General features: G+C 43.1%; 1 protein-coding gene across 3 annotated transcripts in view; it reads right to left on the bottom strand.

The window, feature by feature from the left end:
- The window catches only part of LOC112224857 (zinc finger protein GLI2), a 102,545-nt gene that overhangs the window by 37,730 nt on the left and 49,872 nt on the right, over window positions 1-14,943 (bottom strand). For 2 of the 3 annotated variants that reach the window (XM_042306547.1, XM_042306548.1), the window contains 2 exons: window positions 10,038-10,143; window positions 816-1,021 (listed from right to left, as the gene is read on the bottom strand). In XM_042306547.1, coding sequence (XP_042162481.1) covers window positions 816-1,021; window positions 10,038-10,143 — 312 coding nt within the window. Of the gene's footprint in view, window positions 1-815; window positions 1,022-10,037; window positions 10,144-12,731; window positions 12,814-14,943 lie in introns of all 3 variants that reach the window. The other variant, XM_042306549.1, reaches the window with a different exon arrangement.

Raw genomic sequence — 14,943 nt, 5'->3', positions numbered from 1 at the left:
GTGGAGGGTAGTGGATAGGACAGACACACTAATGATGGTGGAGGGTAGTGGATAACCTTTTATCCTCTCAGGCGGCTCTATTGCTCAGCTTTTTAGCCTCTCAGGCGGCTCTCTCTAGTCTCTTCAACCTGTTGTCATAAGAGGTTTGTGAGGACAGGCCTGTCATCATATGAACTCCGTATAGGGGAAGGAAATGGGCTTTGTTTGTCTTTGCTAATTTCCATGGTTTCCGATACCCAAACATTCGTTCACACACTTATACACACATTCTATTGTGTGCATGTGTACACATACACTCTCACTCTCTCACACACACTCAAGGACGCACACACGTACACACATGCAAACACACACTATATACATCATACACATCCCATTACATGAGAGGATGAAAGGAGAATGTTTTAATGTATCAGAGTGTATTAGGTGTTAGACTAATTATCACAGTATGGTGGGTAATGTAGTGTGTAAACAACTTAACAACATATACCCAGGTGTGTTCTGGGAGATCTTGTGTGCAAGACGTTTGTCTTATATATTATTCTTATGTGCCTCAAATGCAGTCTGCTCCTCTCATCTCACCTTCATGCTGAAACAAATATGTTTGTAAATCAACCAACTATATTTCTGTCTTATTGTTAGCATTTGTATAAATATAATTTATAATCTGACAGATATGGGCTGTGATTTGACATAGAAAATGTAGTTTTATCTGGACTTTTTACATTTTTCATTTGTTTTAATGCTCTATTGTAGTAAGATCCCCTATAACTGCCAGGAGATTGCATGCGTGTCTGTGTGTGTGTGTCTCTCACCTTCTGCGGGGCTGAGTCCACGGGCAGCTGAGATCATGGATAGGGTAGGGCTGCTGTGCATGGAGCGGAGGTAGTGCTCCATGTGGTGGTTGATGTAGGGGTGAGGGGGGCTGAAGGGGGACTCCCCCGTCCCTGCTGCCTGAGGGGACAGACGGATCAGAGAGATGCAGTCTGAGATGACTGGGCTGCTGGCTAGGCCTTGAGGTCTGGCGAGAGAGAAAAGAGGTGGAGAATTAGTTAATGACAGAAATAGAGAGTGAAAGAGACAATCGACCATCGACAAGCACATTGTTGTTTAAAGTGAAGACCTTGAAAGAGTAATGCAAAACTGTGAAGTAAAACTCGATTTTTGTGAATTGTGGTTTATGTGTGGGTACCAGTCAGGTCTGTCCCTGAAACCAGTTCCTCTACTACTGTTCTTTCTCCCTATTCCCGATGTGTCACAGGGATCCCCTCTTTTACCGCTACTCAGAGTAAGGCTTCAGGCAGTGAAAAAGTTGAGACTGAGGGTCTTAGACTCCTATGAAAAAGCCTACTGTTTTGGTGGGCTCAGCCAAGGTGTCGCTCATATTGGTACTTAACGCTTTTACAAGACAACATATTCTCCGGATGTTACTGTAAAACGGAGGCATCTCACCAGCCACCTTCAAGCTAGCATATTAATAAAACAAGATACAACATTTTATATTCTCCGGATGTTACTGTAAAACGGAGGCATCTCACCAGCCACCTTCAAGCTAGCATATTAATAAAACAAGATACAACATTTTATATTCTCCGGATGTTACTGTAAAACGGAGGCATCTCACCAGCCACCTTCAAGCTAGCATATTAATAAAACAAGATACAATGATTGAAGTGGAGTCAGAGGTAATATAGCCCACAGGTCACCGTCAGTGGGATATATATTTGTCATTTGTTAACTAGCAAGTCTGCTTGTAGAAACACAGCCAGGTTGCTGTAACTCTTGATAGCTGCCCACTGAAGCCAGAACTGAACACTGAATACAGTACAGTCTGTCTGCTGACCGCTGGCACAGTTCTTTGAAATGTCTTTGGCAAAGTTAGTTCTTTGTAGTGGCATGCTACTCCTCCTATGAATCTGGTTGTTGTGCCATTACATTTTCAAATGGGTCGAATTGAAACCATAATGTGTGGTGGGCCAGACAGTAGAGCACCTGGAAACAGGGAGTGACTGCCACATCTCTGAGGAAGAAAGACTGCCGGACACCACTCAAGAGCTCTGTAGGTTACTGTACTTACATTCAGATGAAGAACTTGTTCAACTCTATCCTCTTGCAAAAACAACAGTGAAAGGTAGAAGCCTAGAGACTAGAATGTATTTTGCTAGAAGCCAAAAGACACACATTTTTATGCTGCAATTCATCCACACCCCTCCACGGTCTGTCTGTTGTTATTGAGACATGCAGGCTGCTCCTCCTAACTGAGGAGTCGATGTGTCAGGAGTCGTTTTTAAACAAAGCAGTACCACGTCCTCACACTTCATTAGTCTGCAGTCACTTTCCAAGCAGGAGGAAATGACCACTAATGAGGTGGGGGAGAGTGGGAGAGGGTGGGACAGTGAGGTGGGGGAAGATAGGGGAGAGGGTGGGACAGTGAGGTGGGGAAGATAGGGGAGAGTGGGAGAGGGTGGGAAAGTAAGGTGGGGAGGATAGGGGAGAGTGGGAGAGGGTGGGACAGTGAGGTGGGGGAGAGTGGGACAGTGAGGTGGGGGAGGATAGGAGAGAGTGGGAGAGGGTGGGACAGTGAGGTGGGGGAGGATAGGAGAGAGTGGGAGAGGGTGGGACAGTGAGGTGGGGGAGAGTGGGACAGTGAGGTGGGGGAGGGTAGGGGAGAGTGGGAGAGGGTGGGACAGTGAGGTGGGGGAGGATAGGGGAAAGTGGGGATGGTGGGACAGTGAGGTGGGGGAGGATAGGAGAGAGTGGGGATGGTGGGGTTGTGGGCTCAGAGTACAAGACTTGAGTCTGCTCAACTGATGAGTTGCAGGGCAGGCAGGCAACATACAAAAAACTACCAAAATGCTCTGGCTTTGAAAAATCATAAATAAGCTAGTATACACAAAGATGTTTTAACATCCATTAGTTATAATGATAATAATTCATATTAGATACAACTAGGACTTTAAATTTAAAACACATAGTTCTGTATCTCAAGGATAGTAAATTCTGATATGTGCCAAGAGCACAAGGTAAAAAAAGGTTAAAATACTGATAAGGTTTCGTCCTGTAAAATCTGTGGATTTGGGTATACTCATCTCTAAATCACTGAAATCCACAGGGATGACAGGCTGGTTGCAGGTCTGAAAGGTGGGTCTGAGATGTTAGCGTTCTTGGAAAGGCCTGGATTCACCTCAGTCTCTCATTTATACCCCTCTGTATTGGAGCCAACCTGCCCCAACCCAACACAGGCCTTGTTGCTTCCTCTGTTTCCAGTAAACGCCTACAGACAACCAGCCTTGTCTGACGGCCAACTTTCTGCCATCAACCCCTTCCAATGGACGGCCCATAAAGAGGTTTCTGTTCTGTTCTGGGGGAACTGAGAAGAAACAGACGCCGATTCCCTCCCCTTGGTGCGTCCACACACAGCACAGAGTTAGAGAGAGCCCTGCGCGAGTTCCAGAGATTAGCGTCCGGCTTTGCTGACGCTCCGGGTTTCGCAAAACTGGCACGAGACCGCTCTTATCTGTTTGGGCAATTTTTTACGGACCGTACTGGTTGGTCACCGTCCTTCATGTTTAGCCCCAGTGTTCCCTGTTACCACTGTGCTGTGGGGAGAATGTCATTTGGTGGAGCGGTGGGATCTGTGATCTGTGGTGTGATGACTCCAAAGAGCATTTAGAGCTGACAGACTCTCCTGTGGTCCTGACCTCAGCCACAGAACATCAACACACAGAGTACACAAGTGGAGGCTGTGAATGGCTCTCCCTTATGGAAGTGCAAAAATGGTGAACCACAACTAACCTGACTGGTTTAAAATGAATTGGGGAGCCCTGGCTCCCAGACTCAAATGATTTATTTTATCAGAGCTCAAATGGAAACATGACATATAATGGACACGTATATATTTCTTAAAGTCCTTCAATTCCTTTGTTTCAATGGGAAACAGTTCAGATAAAAAACATCTCTGAGCTTCAAAATACCCCAGTAACACAATGCACATCGTCTCAATCAACAAAATATGATTTGTCTGTCACAGTATGATACTAGAACACGTTAACACATACAGGACATAAATAATGCAAACTCCCAAACTGCGTGTTTGAGTCCGTGATAGTAAGGTGAAATGTACTACCTCGGCCTGTCAGGGGACAACAAAAAGGAGACCTCTCTGACAGCTACTATAGTCTTGTTAAAACACCCTCTTTCTGACAAGATGTTACCTGAACTGCTTTTCCACAGACATGTCTTAGTTACAGCAGAGAAATTACATTTAAAAAAATGATTACCAGTATAATTTTTTGTATTATGTCCCTTGATGATGTGAGGCCTGAGGCAAATGCCTCTTCTGCCTAATGATAAGTTCACCACAGATGAGTAGAAGGGGGAGAGAATGATTCAAGAAAGCGAGGACACACAAACTACATTACATTTCCAATTCAGGTAATAGTTGTTTGCTTCACTAGATGATTACAAGCTTGTAGCTAGCTACACTGTCATCCCATTGTTGGATTCCTAGTGTGAGAAAAAGTGCATTTGGACAAGGGACTGCTTGTTTTAGCTTCAAAAGCCTATGAGTAAGTGCATACCTTTGTGTATGCACGTCAACTACATGGGAAAGGGGAGGGGGCACATTTCTGTGCGGTCCTTTTGGTGTGGGGCAGAGCAGTAGACGGACAGAGGCTGGTTAGGGCCACCTGTACCTATTCAACACCTCTTCTTAAGTACTCTTAGTTATTTTCTTTAACTCCAGGGTTGGGGAACAGGTAGTAAAAGAAGCCTTTGTCTGGACTGACAGACAGACAGAAGTCTTTACCTCTCTTTCTCAACACTTGAATTCAGGCATCCTGTTTCAGTGGATCTCTCTACTCTCTCTGCCTGGCTGGCTGGAATCGCCAATAAGTTAGTATTTGCCTCTCTGGCATGTTGTTCCCTACTGGCTCAGCGGACAAATTACAACGTGAGACACTCGTCTGTACATCTGGGAAGGTGCTCCCATTGAGATAAATCACTGTGTCTGCATCTCAAATGGCACCCTATTTCCTATAAGCACTATTTTGACCAGGGTCCATAGGGCTTTGGTCAAAAGTATTGTACTATTAAGGGAATCGGGTGCCATTTGGGACGCAGGCCATGTTACCCCACAGGGGCTGGGGCTGCAGTGAGATCCTACTGTAGTTGTGTTTGGGACCCTTCATCAGGATGCTGAGGATTTGGCCTCAAACTTTGAAAGATATATTATTCTTTCTGTATAGCAGACAACGGGATGAGGATGACCTAGAAACATAGGACAGTAGCTAGTATGCAAAGACACACATATTTTATTCTGATTCAACTTGGTGACTTCTGCAGTCCTTCAAACCAAGTGCAAATTATTTAAAGGGCATCAGATAAATCTTGACATTTTTAAGCCGTTCATTTGCAACAGGCTTTAATTTGACCGATGGCTGCCTCTGTCCTTTCATGAATTCATTCCTTACAATAATTCACAGGAACTGTTAAATCCTCCCATAACCAGAGTGAAGACTTGAACCAACAAAATGCACCCAATCAGCACGCTTGGGAACAACCCCATCTTTCCACAATCAGCATGCTCAGGATCGGACCTCCCTTCTAACGCTAGCCAATCAGCACACTCGGGAACAGCACGCTAACCAAACAAAGAAAAAAACAAATGACTCATCTGTAAAATCCATTTAATCAACACATTCCAAGCCCAGACTGATTGCCTGGTAAACTGGACCACATCTGTTTGTGTAAAAGTGTGGTGCAGGCTACAGCTCCACAGCTCCACCACACAAAACCTTGGGGCAGAATCCTCCTCAGCTCAATGCTGCAATTTACTGCCTCACTCTATCAAACATAATAAATAGCTGTCCTGCTGGTCTGGAATGAGTGGGGATCTGTTTGTCTTTTCCTCTTGTTGTGTTGCCGTTGAGGTTCTGGGAACAGAAGGCTGGATTTGAGATACTAATTAGTAACCCCTTCTAACAGACTTGTCTTCCCTCTTACCAGACTTGTGGGTTCACACAGAGGATGCCCATTTCCACATTGCCATAATCTGCTGTACACTGCACATTATAAGCACTGTCTCAAAACAAAATGCTGTACTTTAGCACTGTCTCAGAGCAAGCGAGTCATTAACCGAATGGGAACAGTCATATAAACTCAGCAAAAAAAGAAACATCCCTTTTTCAGGACCCTGTCTTTCAAAAATAATTTGTAAAACTCCAAATAACTTCACATATCTTCATTGTAAAGGGTTTAAACACTGTTTCCCATGCTTGTTCAATGAACATGCATTTCCCATGCAATTAATGAACATGCATTTCCCATGCAATTAATAAACATGCATTTCCCATGCAATTAATGCACATGCACCTGTGGAACGGTCGTTAAGACACTAACAGTGTACAGAAGGTAGGCAATTAAGGTCACAGTTATGAAAACCTAGGACACTAAAGAGGCCTTTCTACTGACTCTGAAAAACACCAAAAGAAAGATGCCCAGGGTCCCTGCTCATCTGTGTGAATGTGCCTTAGGTATGCTGCAAGGAGGCATGAGGACTGCAGATGTGGCCAGGGCAATAAATTGTTGGTGGCCACACCAGATGCTGACTGTTACTTTTGATTTTGACCCCCCTCCCCTTTGTTCAGGGACACATTATTCAATTTATGTTAGTCACATGTCTGTGGAACTTGTTCAGTTTATGTCTCAGTTGTTGAATCTTGTTATGTTCATACAAATATTTACACATGTTAAGTTTGCTGAAAATAAACGCAGTTGACAGTGAGAGGACGTTTCTTTTTTTGCTGAGTTTAGCTAGCTCTTTACGGAGTCACTGTCAGCCATGGATATAGTTACATATTTGGATAACATTTTTGACGATATATCAAATCGTTTTGACAATACCGCAATATTATTTGTGTGCCGTATGGCTGTACCTGCACCAAAACGGCAATAATTTTCCTTCATAGCTTGTTCTCCAACTTCTTTTTAAACATAGAGCCAATTTGTTTTTAGCACTTTTATTTCCATGACTGATCAAAACTTGTTTTCTCATGGCTCTCTCTTGTCCCTCTGCAGCAGGCATTATGGTTTGGAACATCGAATCACAATAAATTCCCAGTATCGAATCACAATACATGTAGAATCGTGAGAATCACAATACATATCCTATTGGCACCAAAGTATTGTGATAATATGTGACTCGTTTCAGGAAACTAGGCATTTGTTGCACGTCCATACTTCACAGGAGAGGCATTTGAACGTAAACTTATTTTTTTATAACAATGCATTTCTTGGCAGAAATCCCTTCTGGAACATGTGAACTTCCATGTACCTTAATAACAAACATGTATGCCATCTGAAAATACGAATAAAATTATTCAATTACGAGCCTAGTTGTTTTAGCCATGGACAAAGGGAGTAACCTTCCCGCGAGCCATGATTGGCAGAGATAATGGATGGGCTGGACATGCCGAGAGATGAGTTTGGATTTGTCTGATATGTAGCACACTTCTGTCTATAACATGAGCTGGTCAGTATGTGTAGGTAAACCTTTCTAATGCGTCTTTTTTTGAAAGATACTGCAAAGGTGTTGTTCTCCACTTTCTGGAGGACTGAGTTTTGAAATCAGTGGAATGCCCTTCGGAATTAAAGTATGATAGCTAAGGAGATGGAGAAAATTCTCGCGTTTGATTGCAGATATGCAGACGGAGTTGGAAAGAGAACACACAGAAGGCTGTTGTATTACATATTCAAATGGGCAACCTTGACATCTGTGAAAGAGTGGGAGAAACGTCCATTCATGTATACGGGTAAGATAGTCTAGCTAGCTACATTTTCAGATATTATACAGTACCAGTCAAAGTTTGGACACACCTACTCATTCAAGGGTTTTTCTTTGTTTTTACTATTTTCTACATTGTAGAATAATAGTGAAGACATCAAAACTATGATATAACATATATAGATATCATACTACATACTACATATCATGTAGTTAGCAAAAAAGTGTTAAACAAATCAAAATATATTTTATATTTGAGATTCTTCAAAGTAGCCGCCCTTTGCCTTGATGACAGCTTTGCACACTCTTGGCATTCTCTCAACCAGCTTCACCTGGAATGTTTTTCCAACAGCCTTGAAGGAGTTCCCACATATGCTGAGCACTTGTTGGCTGCTTTTCCTTCACTCTGCGGTCCAACTCATCCCAAACCATCTCATTTGGTTTGAGGTCGGGTGATTGTGGAGGCCAGGTCAGCACTCCATCACTCTCCTTCTTGACCAAAGTAGAGACGAACAAAGCCGGATGGGTGTAGACAAAAAAGATCTCTCCTGTAGATTTACAAAAACATTCAAGGGCCATTTTCTCAAAAGTGAGGTTACAAGTTTATCAACTTTCAAAGCAGAATTACTTTACCATTGTTCCTCAACTGTAGTGTATGATATACCATTTTCTATTTTTTTTGTTCCATGCAAACAGTGATGAACGGTCTCAGTGTGGAGGCGTCATGCTCAGGCAGACAGGAAGTAGAACCCCTGACATACTGTAGCGCGAGTAACAAAGCGACACAACACCGACATATGAAACCGCCACTTAATTTGCAGAGCAATGTTACGCAATTTGGGTGATTTTGGCACAGCTGGAGGAAGATTAGGGGCTTGATGAATTAGGGGAGCACTGTCAAGATCAAATCACGTTAATCATTGCAGTCGGAGTACAGACTCGGTTTTCATCCCCACTACTCCTTCCTGGTTTGTTTAGTGATGAATAGCTTTTCTGCTGCAGGAAAAAAATATTGTATCACCATCAACATCAGATATGTGAATATAAATGGAAGGACAAGTCCCACAAACCTATTGATTTGTTTTATCCATCTGTTTGTGTTTTTTAAGATAAGCAGAGGAGGGAGAGGAAGGCTGGCAATGTTAAGCAGAGGAGGGAGAGGAAGGCTGGCAATGTTAAGCAGAGGAGGGAGAGGAAGGCTGGCAATGTTAAGCAGAGGAGGGAGAGGAAGGCTGGCAATGTTAAGCAGAGGAGGGAGAGGAAGGCTGGCAATGTTAAGCAGACTAAACTTTTTCTGGGACGGACAACAAATAAAAAGTTGTGGACTGGAAAGAAATGTCAGTTTGGTTGGAGACTGAAGGACAAAAATAAACACAATTGAGCCAAAGTCTGTCTGTCTCTCTATCTTCCTTGCCTGCCTCCTTGCCTGCCTCCCTGCCTGTCTCCCTATTTGTCTGTCTGACAGATCCCTTTCTGTGAATCTCCTCTAATGTGAAAAGGATGTTTCCCTGGCAGTTTGCTCCCTAGTGTTGCAGCACACCATGCCAGGAGGACCACAGAGCTTTCCAAGTCCCACACCATGAAACATAAGGAGGGGAGATGCTGTTGATGCTAAACTGGCTGGTACTTTCTTTTCTCTCTTAGTATCATCTGTCTCTGATATGGACCTGGCTTTCTCTCTCTCCATTTGGAAAGGCGTCTCTCTCTCTCAGGCTCGGATGAAAGCAGGGAAGGATGGAGGGATCACCGAGGGTGAATCACAACAGGGTGATGACTGACCTGCTCATTCACATTCTTGTAAAGACTTCCACCGAAGTTGTTCCCTCTCCTTGTTCGGGCGGCGTTCGGCGGTCGACGTCATCGGCTTTCTAGCTGCCACCGATCCATGTTTCACTTTTCCTTTTGTTTTGTCTGTTTTACACACCTGGTTCCCATCTCATAATTATCTTCCTTATTTAACCCTCTGGTTTCCCTTTCTGTTTGTGCGTGATTGTCTTTCGTGTGTTGGAGTTCGTATCCTGTTTTGTCCTTGTTTGATAACGGGATTTTTGTTCCGTTCTTGGATGGAGTAAATACAGTGGTTTATTTACTCTTACCTGTGTCCTGCACCTGACTCCTTCACTATCTTCTAGATAGACTCTGACACAAGGGCCCAACGTTCCAGCTAGATGCCATTGTCATGAACACTCCCATTCTGCCCTGCTCTGCAACACAAGTGGTGTGAATCTGAACTTAATAAGTTAGTCTTAATTACCCATGCATGGTGTGGAGGGGGTGTGGCTCGTAATGGTACCTCCCCTCATGGTGACGCATGTCGATCGGGATTGGTGTGTGAAACGTGGGGAAGAGATGGTGAGGACCTGTGAGAAGAAAGAGAGGGAGGAGAGATAAGAAAGATATGGGCACTTCAATAAAGACTTTCAAGTGAAATATTTAAAAGGGTAAAAACCTAAAGCTACAATGCAGCAAACATGAACCACCTCAAAGAGCTGGCTGAGCAGTTTCGTGTTAAATATTGGCCCTATCACACAGGAAGAAGACTAAATAAATAATCAAAGAGGTCCTGAGGAATCCTACTACATCTCAAACAAGAGAGATGAGAAAGATCACATTGGGCCTTTGACAAAGACCTGCTGCGATCGAGCCCTTTGAACTTAGTGTATGTGTGTGTGTTCATGTGTGCGTGTGTGGTTTGTGTGTGCGCGTGTGTGTGTGTGTGCAGGTGCCCATGTGAAGGAGAGATACAGTCTGGACATAAACAAGGAACAACAGTCGTGAGAGGAAAACCTCTGACTCACACTACACTTGAGATGCTCACCTCACTTCACGTTACTGGCAGCAAGCAGCGGCTATAAGCAGCAGCTAAACCACTATTATCCTGCAAACTAGTTGTGGTTATTATCCTACGAGCTAGTAGTGTTTATTATCCTACAGACTAGTAGTGGTTATTATCCTACAAACTAGTAGTGTTTATTATCCTACAAACTAGTTGTGGTTATTATCCTACGAGCTAGTAGTGTTTATTATCCTACAGACTAGTAGTGGTTATTATCCTACAAACTAGTAGTGTTTATTATCCTACAGACTAGTAGTGGTTATTATCCTACAAACTAGTAGTGTTTATTATCCTACAAACTGGTTGTGGTTATTATCCTGCAAACTAGCAGTGGTTATTATCCTACAAGCTAGTAGTTGTTATTATCCTACAAACTAGCAGTAGTTATTATCCTACAAACTAGCAGTGGTTATTATCCTACAAACTAGCAGTGGTTATTACTCTACACACTAGCAGTGGTTATTATCCTACAAACTAGCAGTAGTTATTATCCTACAAACTAGCAGTAGTTATTATCCTACAAACTAGCAGTGGTTATTATCCTACAAACTAGCAGTGGTTATTATCCTTCAAGCTAGTCGTTGTTATTATCCTACAAACTAGCAGTGGTTATTATCCTTCAAGCTAGTCGGTGTTATTATCCTACAAACTAGCAGTGGTTATTATCCTACAAACTAGCAGTGGTTATTACTCTACAAACTAGCAGTAGTTATTATCCTTCAAGCTAGTCGGTGTTATTATCCTACAAACTAGCAGTGGTTATTATCCTACAAACTAGCAGTGGTTATTATCCTACAAACTAGCAGTAGTTATTATCCTACCAACTAGCAGTGGTTATTATCCTACAAACTAGCAGTAGTTATTATCCTACAAACTGGCAGTGGTTATTATCCTTCAAGCTAGTCGTTGTTATTATCCTACAAACTAGCAGTGATTATTATCCTACAAACTAGCAGTGGTTATTATCCTACAAACTAGCAGTAGTTATTATCCTACAAACTAGCAGTGGTTATTATCCTACAAACTAGCAGTGGTTATTACTCTACAAACTAGCAGTGGTTATTATCCTTCAAGCTAGTCATTGTTATTATCCTACAAACTAGCAGTGGTTATTATCCTACAAACTAGCAGTGGTTATTACTCTACACACTAGCAGTGGTTGTTACTCTACAAACTAGCAGTGGTTATTATCCTACAAACTAGCAGTAGTTATTATCCTACAAACTAGCAGTGGTTATTATCCTACAAACTAGCAGTGGTTATTACTCTACAAACTAGCAGTGGTTATTACTCTACACACTAGCAGTGGTTGTTACTCTACAAACTAGCAGTGGTTATTATCCTACAAACTAGCAGTGGTTATTACTCTACACGCATCGTTTTGGGGGGGGATTGCCAAGGAAGGCATATATTGACTTTCTCTAGCCCTTTCAAACGTCAGAAAACGAAGCATATTTCTAGTGATCAGGCTGAGCTAAGGATGCTGTGCTCCTGCTCCATCCTTACCTCCTTAGCATGGGGTGTAACTGTAATATTTACAATTCCCATAATACCCCAGTAATTGAAACCTTAAGTTACAGACAGTCTGGTCTGGGTACTTTGTGTCCATTAATAGCTCTCTATCTGTAATGGGGGCGAAACAGAGCTATTTCACCATGAGTGTGTTTTTTTATGTGAAATACTCCAAATGCACAAATCAACAATTTCCTGCCATAAAAAGGTTCATGGCTCGGGGAACGTCTTGTTAAAAACAACAGACCTTCATTAATTAGTGTGATGATTACAACCTCTCAGTCTAAGCCTCTCTAACCTCTCCCTCTAGCTCTCTGTGTGAAGTTACAGTACAGCAGAAGTGCTCTGCTCCCATGAAACACTTTCTAAGTTATAACCAGTTCTGTTTTTCCTCCTTTAACATCATCCCCTTTTAAATGTATGCAGAATAAAATGAAAGCATGGATATTCAGCACAACATCCCACCCCAACAATGGCACTGGTTTACGTAAGTAAAAGCATCTGAGTCTTTTGTACTGAATCCAAGCTAGTGTGTGTGTGCATTGCAGTGAGGAGAAGGAGAAAGAGAAGAAGGAGAAGGAGGAGGCCAGGTCAGCTCACTTGGGTTGGCTGGTTGATCTCTGGGATCTCTGTATTAAGATTCTTTGGGCAGCATCATGCGCTCCAGTGAGTCAGAGATGACCTGGGGGTCAGAGGTGGCACAGATCATTATCTCCTTCTGTGAGGGGGATAGGGGGAGGAAGGAAGTAGGGGAGTAGCCAATGTGTGTGTGTGTGATTTTAAGGAGAAGTTCTACCTGCATGAGTCCGCATTCCTGGGTCATTGCTAAAGTCACTGAAGCCCAACAGAGTCCCCTGTCACTTTGATTGACAGCCGCCACACTACAAAGCTCAGCCCACGATCAGAACACAAACTGAGGCAAAAGACAGCGATTGTTGTGGCCTTATAGCTCATCGGGTAGGAAAAGGACTGAGGCTAAGCCCACCACAGAGCTTGCCTCCGAGCGGTGGTGTCTAAAGACAGGTCGGGAAACTTTCCTCTGAGCCTGATGGCTCCTTCCTTGGCACCTCTCTGTTTGAGATGTACTTAGCGTCATTACTGCACAAAGACTCATGAAGTCATGTCTAAGAAAACATGCCACTGTAACTCAACTCTGCCTGGAGGCCAAACAGGAACGTTTCAGTGTTTTTCTTTGCAAACACAAAGCAAGACATTACTGGAACTTAGATGTGATTGAACTCATTCTTGTCATGATTGTCTTTATTGTACAGTACCCTTATTGGTGGGTTATTGTGACATTAAAATGCATGGTTTGAGGTATGCACTGTCCCAACAACTGTGATTGTTGTTAGAAATGATTGACTTACATAGAATTGTTTACAAGTGTTTATCATGACATCAAGTCAGTGTAACTGAACATCCCTCCCTCGCGCTCCGCTCCACCTCTCTAGAATCCTAGAGAACCTCAGTCTCTGTAATGTTCTACACCGTTCGATGTCTGCCAACGAGCCTCTCTTCCTTTTGTGTGTAAGAGAAGACACACATTCTCAAGTCAACTTGTATGTTAGAGGCAACAAAGACGCTACAAAAAGCCCCCCCTGCAAAAACTTAAATGGGGGGATTAGCGTTGAGAGAAGTTCCAACTTTGATCCAAATGTGTCTCCTGGCTCACAATAATGCCTGGTGCAAGGCAGGGAGAGTGGGCTGCTAAAGAAGGTAGAGTGGGTTGGAATGGGTCTGGGTCTGGGTCTGGGTCAAGGGGATGTCAGTGGTGCTCAGAGCCTGCTGGAGTAGGCTTACCCTAACTTGAAAACAAGAAAGCAGACAGGCACAACTTTTATCTCACTAAATAAAATAAGGACCCCCATAGAGAGACGGGCTGTCCAGATCTGAAGGGAAAGGCTGAGCAGGCCTGTTCCATCACCGAGACAGCAGCATAGTTTCCTGGGCCACAAGGACTACAAGAGGAAGGTACAGAGGGTAGATACAGTGGGGCAAAAAAGTATTTAGTCAGCCACCAATTGTGCAAGTTCTCCCACTTAAAAAGATGAGAGAGGCCTGTAATTTTCATCATAGGTATACTTCAACTATGACAGACAAAATGAGGGAAAAAAATCCCGAAAATCACATTGTAGGATTTTTTATTTATTTATTTGCAAATTATGGTGGAAAATAAGTATTTGGTCAATAACAAAAGTGTATCTCAATACTTTGTTACATACCCTTTGTTGGCAATGACAGAGGTCAAACGTTTTCTGTAAGTCTTCACAAGGTTTTCACACACTGTTGCTGCTTTTATTGGCCCATTCCTCCATGCAGATCTCCTCTAGAGCAGTGATGTTTTGGGGCTGTTGCTGGGCAACACGGACTTTCAACTCCATCCAAAGATTTTCTATGGGGTTGAGATCTGGAGACTGGCTAGGCCACTCCAGGACCTTGAAATGCTTCTTACGAAGCCACTGCTTTGTTGCCTGGGCGGAGTGTTTGGGATCATTGTCATGCTGAAAGACGCAGCCACGTTTCATCTTCAATGCCCTTGCTGATGGAAGGAGGTTTTCACTCAAAATCTCACGATACATGGCCCCATTAATTCTTTCCTTTACACGGATCAGTCGTCCTGGTCCCTTTGCAGAAAAACAGCCCCAAAGCATGATGTTTCCACCCCCATGCTTCACAGTAGGTATGGTGTTCTTTGAATGCAACTCAGCATTCTTTGTCCTCCAAACACGACGAGTTGAGTTTTTACCAAAAAGTTATATTTTGGTTTCATCTGACCATATGACATTCTCCCAATCTTCTTCTGGATCATCCA

This window comes from Oncorhynchus tshawytscha, linkage group LG26 (genome assembly GCF_018296145.1).
Source record: "Oncorhynchus tshawytscha isolate Ot180627B linkage group LG26, Otsh_v2.0, whole genome shotgun sequence".
Classification (NCBI taxonomy): Eukaryota; Metazoa; Chordata; class Actinopteri; order Salmoniformes; family Salmonidae; genus Oncorhynchus; species Oncorhynchus tshawytscha.
Note: the sequence above shows the minus strand (reverse complement) of the source record. Positions and strands in the feature narration are given on the sequence as shown.